This window comes from Dermacentor albipictus, chromosome 10, assembly GCF_038994185.2.
Source record: "Dermacentor albipictus isolate Rhodes 1998 colony chromosome 10, USDA_Dalb.pri_finalv2, whole genome shotgun sequence".
Classification (NCBI taxonomy): Eukaryota; Metazoa; Arthropoda; class Arachnida; order Ixodida; family Ixodidae; genus Dermacentor; species Dermacentor albipictus.
Genome location: NC_091830.1, coordinates 34,262,368 through 34,275,493, shown reverse-complemented (window position 1 = coordinate 34,275,493; position 13,126 = coordinate 34,262,368). Strand labels below are relative to the sequence as shown.

At 45.6% G+C, this 13,126-nt stretch overlaps 2 protein-coding genes across 4 annotated transcripts in view; both read right to left on the bottom strand.

Moving 5' to 3' along the window:
* Positions 1-4,237, bottom strand: part of LOC139050776 (uncharacterized) — a 22,405-nt gene extending 18,168 nt beyond the window's left edge. Inside the window, exon 1 of the mRNA XM_070527517.1 lies at positions 4,110-4,237. The gene's annotated coding sequence lies outside the window, so the exon portion shown is untranslated. The remainder of the gene's footprint in view (positions 1-4,109) is intronic.
* Positions 4,195-13,126, bottom strand: part of LOC139050777 (uncharacterized) — a 26,392-nt gene continuing 17,460 nt past the window's right edge. For all 3 annotated transcript variants that reach the window (XM_070527520.1, XM_070527519.1, XM_070527518.1), the window contains one exon: positions 4,195-4,334. In XM_070527520.1, coding sequence (XP_070383621.1) covers positions 4,260-4,334 — 75 coding nt within the window. In that variant the 3' untranslated portion in view covers positions 4,195-4,259. The remainder of the gene's footprint in view (positions 4,335-13,126) is intronic.

Genomic DNA, 13,126 nt, shown 5'->3' with positions numbered 1-13,126 from the left:
TTATCACGGAATTTCAGAAAATATTATGGAACACTGTTCAACTCTAGTAATGCGAGAAATTTTGACCTTTTGAAACATTTCACCTCCATAGTGAATTGTTTGTCAGACGACGATTATTCTGCTTTTAGTGGACCATTTGTCCAGCAAGAAATCTAACTTACAATTGATAAGTTACGGCTTTCCAAAACACCATATCCTGATAGCATATCAGGATAATTTTATAAAGCCTTTAAATCAGTACTGCGCACTCTCTTAAAGATCTTCCTACTAGTATGTATGAAGACTGTCTAGCACGATCGTTTCCCAAGACATGTTATCTTGATCCCTATAAGCAGAGAAAAATAAAAGTTACGATCTGTAGAAGGCAATAGACTCATTACACTGGGAATTGTCGACTACAAAATTTATAGAAAGGTCTTGTCTGATTGGCTGCTGTGTGCAATGTCATTCCTTATTGGACCTCTCCAGACGCGCGGATTGAAGGACCATTTTACACAAACCAAATTAAACCTAATCCGGACAGCTATTCAGCATTGCTTACCCCCCTGTAAGCCCTTTGCACTGCTTCATGTAGATTTAGCAAAATCATTTATTAACGTGAACCGCACATCGCTTTTCGAGCTTTTCGAATATGTTATTCTGGGATCCATTGTTTACAAAGGCAGTCGCGTGGGGCTAAACTATCTGTTCTACCGGTATCATTGTTAAGGGTAATGTTTAGAGGCAGCGCCTATTATTTCCGTTATCACCAGTTATATTTACACTTTATTTAAGGTCATTGTATATAACGATTGTAAAATGCTGTAACATTCATGAATTAACTCTTCTGGGCATCGAATGCAAACTGTTGGCCTACGTAGGTTAACTTCCCTTTTTCTGCTCAAACAAACCAACCATTTACAAAGTTCTATCGCTGACAGAAAAAAGCTGTATGGCTTCTGGTGCCCAGGTAAATTGGTCAAAACACTCAGGTCCTTGATTTTGTTTATTCTTAGTTACGGGATGATCTAGCGTACCAATTCAATATCTTCGTGTTCCTTTTGATGCATACAAGTTTAGTACACGTTTCTGGCGAGAAAGTGTACGGGTACTTCAACACCATGCGGATACTCCTCAACGCTTCTCTGTATTTGGTTGTGCAGTGGCTGATAACTGGGTCCTAGCTACCAAAATATGTCACGCACTGCTGATTATTTATTGTGACAAGATTTAGATTCAACCTTTTCACAGAATATTCGCTGCTTTTGTGTGGTCCTGTAGATATAATACGTCATAGATTGCAGATATTGTCAAATTGAGCACCAGAATTCCTATAAGGTTCAAAAGTGACGTTTATATACTTAAAGGGTTAGTTTCATCCGAAATTTGTATTATTCAGACTTTTTCGAAAATTGTACTAATCTGCTACTTAGTTCCTAAAATGGCAGATGTCGTACGTTGTTTTCTTTTTATTCATAGTAAGCTCATTACAGGTAAATGATCTCTGAAAATCAGTAAACTCATCAAGTTTATCCAGGTAGTCGCCCTTAAAAATTGACGCTGTATCATGAGAAGACATTAGAGCCTCAGAATATTTCAAGAGAGATAGGAAATCATTGCCCGTCGACTAAAAACGAACGGAGTAAAGCGCATCTTCCTATACGTTGTACCTAGGCAAACACAGAATTCGCTAAGCAAAAGTCCGCAGATTTCACGTTCGCAACTCGCGCAAGTGCACAAGCTTGGGGTGAAAGTGGCGCATCTTTCGAATGTCTGCGCTCGTCACTTTTTAAAAAAATTTGCAGCCTTTGAGGCTTATCTTGTCCCACAACAATAATCGTAATCTGTTTTGCGGAGGTTTCTTTTATGCGAAGCATATTACTAGAGCTCAACCCAGCTCCTCAGGCGCGACGGTGTCGCCTTCAATACCACGTGACACCGTGACGTCACGACAGAGGAGAAACGGGGCTCCAACTCGCGCCGTCACCTTCAAGGCTGACCACGTGACACCGTGACGTCACGACAGAGGGGAAACGGGGCTCCAACTCGCGCCGTCGCTCGCGGCGTCACGGCGGTATATAAGCAGCTGCGCTTGCCTCTGCCAGACACTCACGAGGTGAGATGCCTCCTGGAGACAGAGCTGCTCGTTGGAATGAGAAGCGAAGGTTGCGGCGTGCTACAGAGACTGTTTCTAGGTGGCTTTGCTACGGCGCAGCGACTACGCGCCCCGCATCGGACGCGGTGAGCGTCGAGCAACGCAGCGTTCGGCGCGACAACGAAATGTGCGCCTGAGCAAGCGCCGCACGCCTGAGCCGACGCCGACGACACCGGATTTTCTGTGACATGAGCTCCTTAACGCTGTCGCGTTAAAATAAAGGCTAGTATGCTTCGCATCCTGGGCTTAACCTTAGCTAAGCCACAGCCATTTTTCTTACCCTCGGGCGTCCGGTACTTCCAGGACATCAAAGACATGCGCGTCATCAGCGTAACATAGCATTCTTTGATAGGAACGTAGCGAGCCCATTGTTTTTAACAATGGAAACGCAAGCAAGGCAGATGATGGTTATTGTCGTGGCACAAGATAATTCCCAAAAGGGTGGGATTTTTTTAACAGTGAATTGGCAAAACGGAAACTCACTCGAAAAAATGACCTGATGGGTGAACCCCGGTTCCGTCATCACTGGGCAAGCATCGAACAAATAGAGGAGGCAATGGCATGAAAATGCCGTAATGTGGGGTATTCCAATTAGCACCTTAGAGAACCAGGTGATGTTCAAGACCTGTCTGGCTCCCAGCGTTCCGTCCGTCACAATGCTTGAGCCTACTAAAACACATAGTATATTGAAGGTTACTTGCCTCTACTAATAGACACGAAATCTTTTTATTATTATTAATACAGCATAAGACGTTTTGCTCCATTCTGCAAATAGCGAGACATTAACGTACGGGTGAGCAGATCGAGTTGGAAAAAAGACTACGAAGTCCCTGTTAACTGCAAGTACGTTCCAATCGTAGGCTCAAGTTTCCTTATCTTGCTTGCTTTACTATATGTTGACGAAGGTTATTGAAAGATGTAGAGCGAGTGAATCAAAATATCTTATGCAGTGTTAGGAAAAGCTTAGCTGAACAAGCATAACGATACTTCAGGCCTAGGCACGTTACAGAAAAACCTTGCGCAAGCGTCATTCACGGGATGGCGCTGCGCCATTAGGGAAACTCGCATAGACAATGGCACTGGATAATATTCAAGGTTATATTGCAGAAAACTGTAAGCTTTCAGTGCTTTCCTCCAGCATCGTCGCTGTTAGGACTAAAACCTTGGAAAGAAGCGTAATAAGCGTCGTCATAAAGTTTCTACGGGCCTACTGTTCTATGCCCAACTTTATCCTTGCCCTTTGCCGTGGTGTTTCGCCTTGGTAGGTAATTAAAACCAACGTCTTGGTATAGGGGCATGGCGAAAGAAAAAAAAGGAAAAGAAGAATGCATTTATGCGCCCTTTTCTATCCGTAGCTGTTGCGACCTGTGGGGGTAGCAATCTTCGTTTATTAGCAATCTTTTGTTTGCTTGTGAATGCAAAAAGAAAAAAGATACTAATAGTAGCAGTAGTAGTACAACTACTACCATTACTAGTTATCTTACTACTACTATTAACTACTACTTATACTACTAATAACTACTACAATAACAATGAAGAACACGACCTGCATACGCCTGTCCAAATATTGTTAACTGTTTCTTCTAGCCTCAATTAGGCGCAATTAAATTTAAAAAGCTGAAAGGTAAATTAAACAAACAAAGTAAGGCAGATGATACTGCAATTACTGTCCATCCCAGACACGGAGCGGCCACGAGCTGTTATGGCGATATTAAGTGTGATCAAGATGGCACGTCACCTGCCAGTGACTATATATAAAATACCAGAAAGAGATGGCCCTCAGTGGCATACACATGGGTAAATACGCAAAGGCATTTGGATTTTGGGCACTTAAACGCAAATGTAGCATGACCTTACAAGTATAATTCATGAGCACGTCTGTGAATAATCTAATTGCAGAATCATTTCTAAATTTTGAAAATCTTTTAACAACGAACAATATCACACCTATTAATCTTTTAAACAAAGGACCTACCTGGGTCACCTTTCCATTTATTTTCTTTTTACTTTTTCGAGTCCATTTCGCTTTTACGCTTGGTTGACACAAAATTATTCAATGAATATGATGGTCAAAATTTTAACAATATTCCCACAACACCAAACACATATTCATCAAACAAAACCGCTATTGGCCTTTGGAAAGTCGCTGAATGATCTTCCGGAGAGGTTTTTCGATCTCCTCAAGCCGTTCTTCTAGCGTCTGAAAAAAACAAGCATTATCTCGTTATATGTTCATTCGAGACACTTTTATTCAATAGGCATCAAGTAATTTCACCAACAGCTCCTTTAATATTATTCTGGATTACTGGACTCCTAATTAACTCAACGACAGGTATGAAACCACCTAATACTGGCCTACGTGTTTAGTACGGGCTCGTGCAGGGTGAGAAAAAAATAAGGTCGCGTTGTCCATATCTCAATTGATCATTTGCCACACCTATGCACGACATAATAATTCAAAACGTTTATTTTACGCTTTTACGCAGAGTATCTTTAGGTCATACGCAGGGGCACATACACAGAAAAGAACACATAAATGCAGCTCAAGCAGCGATCTTCTGGAATGCAAAAAGAAGCAATAGTACATATATAGGTAGCAACAAATATCAATGCAGAGCAATGTTACGAGCAGTGGTGCCCCTTTTCGGTTACTTTAACACGTTAACACGAAAACCTGCTGCAGTCTTGGTAATGCATGAAGTTATACGATCTAAGGTGTCAGACTTCTTGCAAGATGTAACCAGCCGCAGTGCGAAGTACACCTGTGGCAAGCCGTTGTCTGCGTGCCTCGGTCTCCTGTCTACGCTGCCTTCTCACATCGTCGCGTTGCTGCTTCCTTAGTTCGGCGTCTTCGGCTAATTTTCGACGCTTAGTTGGGGCTTCGCACTCACGAATAGTGCGGTCAGACTCGCGCCAACAACGTTTCTCTTCGACTTCGCGTTGCATCCTCTCCGCAGGAAAAAGCAGCACTCGCGGTTGAATGCCACGCTTGCGCCTCTTCGCACGTCGCACCTCGTTTCTCGCTTGGCTAGCATCCTCGGCCGTAGCGTACTTCCCTAAGGTGTATGCGATGCGTTGTTGATAATTGGGATGGTTGTTTTCAGCTTCTTCTTGGTTGAAACGTGTGCTTTTCTGTGAGTTGTTTGCGTGATTTCTATGAATGTATGAGCCATTGCAATTTCGCTTCCTCACTGGGGTGTGAGCCATTGTTGATAATGATAACACGGGCCTTGAACTCTCCCCCGCTAAATCAGAGCTACTGTTATACCGCCAGTCCAGACAGGGGGTCAGAAATCTTGCGCCTCTGGAAACTCTGCCGGTAGAATTTCGAGCTAAAAATGGGCATCCCATACCGAGGAAGGACTCGGTCAAGATACTAGGTCTCCTCATTGATGCCAAGGGCTGTAACTCGACGGCCCTCAACAGGCTCACTGGACAGGCAAGTAATGTCCTAAGACTTGTAGCCCGCGTCTCAAATCGTAGAGGCGGTCTTAAAGAGGATAATTTGCTAAGAGCTTATCAGGCATTCTTCCTGAGTCATGTCACCTACATCGCGCCGTACCTTAATTGGGGTAAAGCGGAATAGGCCAAGCTCGACTCCCTAATCAGAACCGGCCTCAAGCGCGTGCTCGGCCTTCCGCAGTCCACAAGCACTGAGAAGCTGCTGGAGCTAGGACTGCATAACACCATCGATGAGCTAATAGAAGCTCACACAGCGGCTCAGATAATGAGACTTTCATCCACTAAGCCAGGGATTAAGATTTTAGAAGAAGCAGGAATCCAACCCAGACATGAACCGGCGACCAAAGTTAGCTTGACCCGGGAAACCAGAGCTCACATCATGGTTGACCCCGTCCCGCGAAACATCCACCCAGTGCATAACCAAGGAAGAAGGTTCGCGAGAGCCAAGTCCATCCTTAAAAAGATCAATCAGCAGAAGATAGATGCCCTCTTTGTCGATGCTGCCAGATATGACAGTGGGAATAAGTTCGCTGTCTCGGTGGTAGACGCGGGGGGCAACCTGGTCAATGCAGCCTCTGTTTATACTAAGTTTGCCCATGTGGTGGAAGAAGCGGCGATCGCTCTGGCTTTTCACAGCTCAAAAGTTCCCGCTATCATCTTCTCGGACTCGCGCACCGCGGTTAGATCCTTCTCATCCGCCCTCATATCTGAACAGGCGTACAGTATTGTGATCAAAGGACTACAAAGGACTAGGGAAAGTACCGAAGGAGGATACCAAATCTCGTGGTTCCCAGCCCATCTAGACAGCTCAATTAACCCGCTTGGATGTAATGCTAACGAGCAAGCCCACCGGAGAGCGCGCGATTTCACGCACCGCGCTGTCGCGGGTAGCCAGGCTTGGAACAAGATCAACATCCGCAAAGTTTCATTAAGTACATTCCACGAAATTGTTTCTCATTATCGACTAGGCAGGAGGACATTTCCACCCCCTCACCCCAAATTGAACAAACCTCAGGCTACCACACTAAGACTCCTGCAAACCCGTACATATCCCACTCCTCGGTCTCTTCACAGGATAGATCCTGAACACTCACAGTCGTGCCCCAAATGTGGTCATGACTCATGCTCCTTTGACCACATGCTCTGGCTGTGCCCAGCCCTTAACGCCTCTCCACCCATCACGAAAGAACAATGGCAGGACTCTCTCAAGAGCAGCAATCTCAACATTCAACTCCAGGCTGTCCAGAGGGCCCACGACATTGCTGCGGGACTTGATCTCCCGGTTCCATCGTGGGCGGAGCCACCGACTTGATCTTCGGGAGCCTTCGGTTTGGCTCCCCGAGGTCTCAGTCCCTCAGGACTCAAATAAAGTTCTTGTCATGTCATGTCATGTTTGTTCTACTCGAATGGGCACCATCTTAAGGGGGTATGAGCCAATGCAACGAGCCACATAAGGCTTTCGCCTTAAATGATTTGTAGATTTAAGTTCTTGGCAACCAAAATTTACTATGTATTGCAAGTTATACATTGTGCCAGGCTCTACATCCAACGCTTTCACCGAATCTTTGCAACCTTCGTATGGTCTTCAACTTTTGAGCCCGTGAGGCGAGACAATATTTTCAGGCCCGTTAGTGAAGGTGGGCTGGGTTTAGTGCATCTTTATGTGCGGCAAATAGTTTCTCGTTTCTTCTTTTTTCGCGATACATCGCATCCTATACTTCGGTCATTCATGCAAGTCACACTTGTTAATGCGTTACCCGACTTAATTGTTTCTTCGAATTTTTCTTCGCGTTTATGCTTGTGGGGATTCATGCAAGAAGTTTACTTGGCGATTCGTTTCCTGACAGTTCGGTTTTCCACTGAATACTTGTACTCTGCGTCGCGTAAAACGTTATACAAAGATCTATTGTGCATGCTTTTTCCGCCTCCATTTTACCGATCACTATACATTCAATGGCCAGGTCACGATGTTCTAAAGCGAGTTCGTAAAATGTATGTATCCCCTTGCTGCAAAACGTTCTTTTATAAACTTCATAGTGAAACCATACCGGTTAAAACATGGCTACAGAAAAAGGGTATCTTTGTCTCTTCTGTTAACTGTCGCCTTTGTGACGTGCCAGAGACGATTGAACATTGTTTTATTAGCTGCACCAACGCCATACTATTTTGGGATGTCCTCCAACGGACTTTAAAAAAAGACTTTGACATCAAGGCTCATACTGTGCGATACCTGCTGCCGACCGCTGATCATAGTGCACCTTTTGATATCTTTTTCTCATCGGAATGCACAGTTGGTGGAAAACGCGAATGATGGACAGAAACGCCGAAACGGTTGTACCTACAAGGGTGAATTTCATCCAAATGACCCTACACCTAAAGCAGGTTTATGATGAACTTGATACCCAGCCGGACTGGTACCCCATTCTGGTGAGGTGCCTATCCTTACTACCCTTCTAAAGTGAAACCACATTTCTACCCACAGTATGAACGATGCCTTTTCTCTGAGTGACTGTCAGTGTGCTCTCCATTCTCTGACTATGCACAACTGGTGAATATCGGGTTGTTGCTACTGTAATAAATACCATGAAAGAAAAAAAATTATTTGTAGCTTTTGCTTTGAGATCGCTAAGATTTTCGTGACAACTCTCGAGTAAATTTTAAATACCGAAGTCGTTATGTACAAGCATAAGATATGCTAACGTGGCACAAATCATCTACCGTAGCGCTTTATATATGCAGTGTCAGTGCAAGTGAGGAATAAACAGTGATTCTATCGGCAAGTTTGTAGGGCTTTTCATTTTCTACTCTATCTGGTTTTGAATATGAAAGACAAGGTCTCTGCACAGCTCTCAACCAGTTATATAGAAAACCGTTCGCCTTGAACAAGATCTTGGTACCATGGCCTCGCATATCGCAAGGCCACAAAAGTGCTGCTGCGATATTTGAAAGCTACAGGATTGAGTCAGCGTCTGTGATCCGGGCTGACTGACTGAACGATATCCCCAGTGGACTTTCTCTTCTTTTTTTAATGTTTCCGTCCCCTTTTCCCTTTCCCCGGTGTAGGGTAGCCAACCGGGCTCAGTCCTGGTTAACCTCCCTACCTTTCATTTATCATTTGCTCTCTCTCTACTCTATGTGGAAAACCGGTAAAAACGGCTAACGAGCTAGGCTAAATTTTGCATTTTTTCTTCAGACTTTGTAGTTATAAATGCGGGATGATTAAAAAAACAACAAACGTGACCTGATTTTCCAAGGCCGAAAGGTTAGGGCACCTTGTACCACATTATTGCTTCTGATTTTGTAATTCTCGGCACTCATGAAAGCAGAACAAAATTCTTTGAAATGCGCTTGGCGGGATGTGCTGAACACGACGATAACACTTGCTTGATCTTTATGTAGGTTTACTTCCCATTCGAAGCGCCCGCGTAGTGTTCCGGAAGCCATGCGCCCTCTCCAGACCATCCATCGCTGGTCAACTGATAGGCTTCTGCCCCGTGATCCATTAGGAAGTTTCGCGCGCTATTGATTTGTCCGAACGTTGCGAGAAGCCGAAGCGGCGCTTTCATTCTAAAACTGGTCAGCGCAACGTAGAAAGTTTTTATGTTACGAGTTTTTAACCCGTAACATAAAAACCGGGCACCGGGCCCAGACTCGATCACAAATGCAATGATTCGAAACATGGATTCGGTAGCCCTAGCGAAGATAACAAAAATTTTCAATAGCGAGTGCTGGGCCAAGGGAGACTTGCCTCAAGAGTGGAAATTGGCTAAAATAATCATGATCCCCATAACAAAAAAGAATCCCTTGATTGATACACTGCGGCCGGTGTCGCTCACGTCCTGCCTGGGTAAGCTCTATGAAAGCGTTATCCATAGCAGATTGCAGCGATACCTGAAAGAGCGGAGCTGGTTCCCGGACTCTATGATAGGATTTCGCACGGGTTTATCTTGCCAGGACGCGTTCCTCCTACTTGGAGACGAAATTTTAACTAATATACCGTACGGTGACGAGAGAATAGTCATAGCACTAGACCTCAAAGGAGCCTTCGACAACGTCTCCACGCCGCAATATTAGAGGAACTTGAACTCGCGGGTTGGGGTGAGCGCTCATACAATTATTTAAGAGCGTTTCTTTCCAACCGCGAGGCCAGCATCAGTATTGGTACTTCGAATTTATTTAAAATGCCTGACAAAGGAACACCTCAAGGAGCTATATTATCTCCTCTTCTCTTCAACATGGCGATGTGTAGCCTCACGCGCGATCTGGATCGGATACCCGACCTAGGTTACACGCTCTACGCGGACCACATCACGCTGTGGACGAGCAGAGGTTCACTACGGGATAAGGAATATACGCTCCAAAGCGCAGTATTAGCGGTGGAGAAATTTTCTACATAGAGTGGCCTCAAGTGCGAGCTGAAAAATCTGAGGTCATCCGGATACACGCGAAAGGCTACAAATCCAGAGGACCGATTAACATCGTGGTTGAGGGCCAATCAGTCCGAGAGGTAATCACGATGCGAGTCCTGGGTTTGTGGCTTCAGAGCGACGGGAGCCCTACAGACACTCAAGACCCTCAAATCCACAGCCAACAACATAACCCAAATGATACGTCGTGTGACGTATCGAAAGGTCTGAATGCGAGAAGACGATACCCTAAGGCTCGTACAGGCCTTAGTGGTTAGTCGAATAACGTATGGCTTATCGTACCAAATCCTGAGCAGGGAGGAGGAAAAGCAGGCTAACACACTAATCCGAACCACTTTCAAAGCTGATCTGCGCCTGCCTAAGTGTACTTCAACGGAGCGCATGTTAGCTTTGGGAGTGCACAATACTTTCGATGAACTGAGGCAGGCCACCCTGATGCGACAGCGGGAGTGCCTCAGCTTCACAAAAACTGGTAGGGCAATATTGGCTAGACTCAATATCCCAACATACCCCCTTTATCTCACAGAGCAGGCCATACCTCTCCCTCTTTCGATGAGATCCCAAATTACAGTAGCCTCAATTCCAAGGAATATGCATCCCGAGTACAACAAAGAAAGGCGCAAAGTACGCGCACAACACATTCAATCAGCGTACTCTAATAACCATAGGTACAACACGTACTACACGGACGCAGCTGTGTATGCAGAGGTGACCGGGCAGCGCTACAAAAAGAGGTACGCCCTGGCAGTCGTGAAAGCGATCAGCCAGCAGCAAATTACCGCGTCGGCCAACGGCGGGATCCCCCACCTCGGCTGAAATATTAGCAGTGGCGATCGCACTCGCTCACGCGGAGCGTTCGCAAAGGGACTCGGTCGTGGTCATGGACTCCCAGGAGACATGTCGCATGTTTCTCAAGGGGCACGTGACTGGAGCTAGCCTCGGGATAATCCCCAAATCTTTCAACCACCATCATCGCCTACTCTGGTGCCCGGGCCACATGGGGGTACAGGGGAACGAAAATGCTAACGCGTTAGCTCGAGGGTTCACTAACCGAGCGACAGCGTCCTCTTCTAATTAACCCCAACTACCCGGAATATCCCTCACAAAATTCCAGCAATTTATTTGCCAAAGACATCCTTGCTCATCAGCGCGGTGTCCGCAGAAAATACCCGCCGCCTAACCCACAACTTAGCGCGGAAGAGGCCACCGATTGGCGTAAAATCCAGACAGGGGTATTCCCCCATTTAAAATTGCTAAACGCCATGTATCCCACTCGTTATAGGGCCAACTGTCCTTGGTGCGGTGGCATACCTTCCCTATTACATATAACCTGGGAGTGCACTAAGCACCCTCATAGGCCGACTACCAGCAAAACAATGGAGCAGTGGGAGGCACAGCTCGCCCGCTCCGACCTGGCAGGACAAAAGTCCTTAATTAGCCAGGTCAGGCAGGCGGCAGAGGCCAGTGGGGCCCTGGATTGAGAGGCTCCCACCACGCCTCCTTCAAATCCTTTCCATTTCAATAAAGTTTCTATTTTATGTTACGATGTATCAGTTTTAGAATGCAATACCAGCTCGCGCAATCCTAAACCCTGGTGCTTTCATATTCCCGTGAACGAGCCCAGCCACTCCGCTGTTTACGCCTGTCATCGCTAGCATAACATGAAGCGTGGCAATCCGACCGCGTTGTGCATCAGACACAAGCACCACGTTGGCACCCCGAACGTGAAGGCAAGCATTGCTTCATCATGGTTACAGAGCCCGCATATCCTCCTTCATATGTCGGCCACTTGTTTTTGTGTATGAATAATACCATCGATCCTATAGCAGCCATTTCTTGAAGGAAGTTTCTTAAATTCAATGTTGCTAACACGTCACTAATTTTCCGGTCGTCTCGCTAAGAAAATGTCACTGGTCACTCAACCAAAACAATTGTCGCTACAGAGACAAGAAGTCGAGAAAGTCGCTAAATCCAGCGACGAAATTGATAAAGTTACAACACTAATCAGAAGTATAAGAGCAAAAAAACCATCATTGTAGATTATTTGAATAACATGATTATTCATGTGAGTAAGAGCACGCAAGCAGACATGCAGTCCAAGAGCCGAGACAAAGGAGTCGTTTCGTCGTTCACTAACATATCTTGCCTGCCCGCGATTCGATGGTTAGATTGCTTTATGAAAGAATGAGTTACTTATATTGCTTAGCTGTTTAGCTGAATGCACGAGTCTGTGTTCTGTGGCGAAACAGGAGTTCGTGTCCACTGCAGGATGAAGGCCCCTCTAGCCGTTACTTGCTTCAGCAAAGGCCATCGACTGCTTGCAAGTTTTCTCATTTCATCATATTGTCTTAACCTCTATGCTGTTTTTGATCGTTTTCATTTTTCTTGGAACCCACCCGGTTGCTCCAACAGACCACCGGTAACCTGCTCCAAGGAATGCATCAGCTGCCAAATATATATTTGCACCCAAGGACAGTAAATGAGCATCCTTCGGGATTTCATAGCTTGAAGATAGACCTTTAGTACTGTAATGAAAACCTGAACTACGTGTTCACCGAGAAGCCTTGAACACTTCCACTTATGGTGCAGTGCTTTTCTGGCACCGAGGCGGGATCTCTTCCGCTGCTATCACACGCAAGGGCAACTGGCCGACAGGGGTGAGGCGCTTAAATGGCCACTTGGGCCCCCACAAGTTCGTGAGGCGGTTCATAAAAACACTGTGGGACTTAATTCTTCAAGCAACCGGGCTTCGCTTACCAGGCCGCTCTACGCACACTGGCAATGATGATATGAGGGGCAGGGTGACAAACACTTTCGAGGAAGTCAAACTAAAAGCGAACTGCGGATAACGTTCATGTAGTCACTCTATTGCATATTGAGGCTATTCACCTTCCTTTACTGCGTCTATCCTGTCTGCCTGTTATGTTACTCCCACTGCTGACTATCGTTTACAGGTGTCAGTAGCCCAGGCTATAGACAGCTTCAGTGCGGTGAGCATTTGTTACTTCACTCGCCGTTTAGTTTTTTATTATATTATTCAATAACTACTACCATTCAGTATAGACATCTACGTATAGTTGGCCACAAATGTTTTCAGAACACG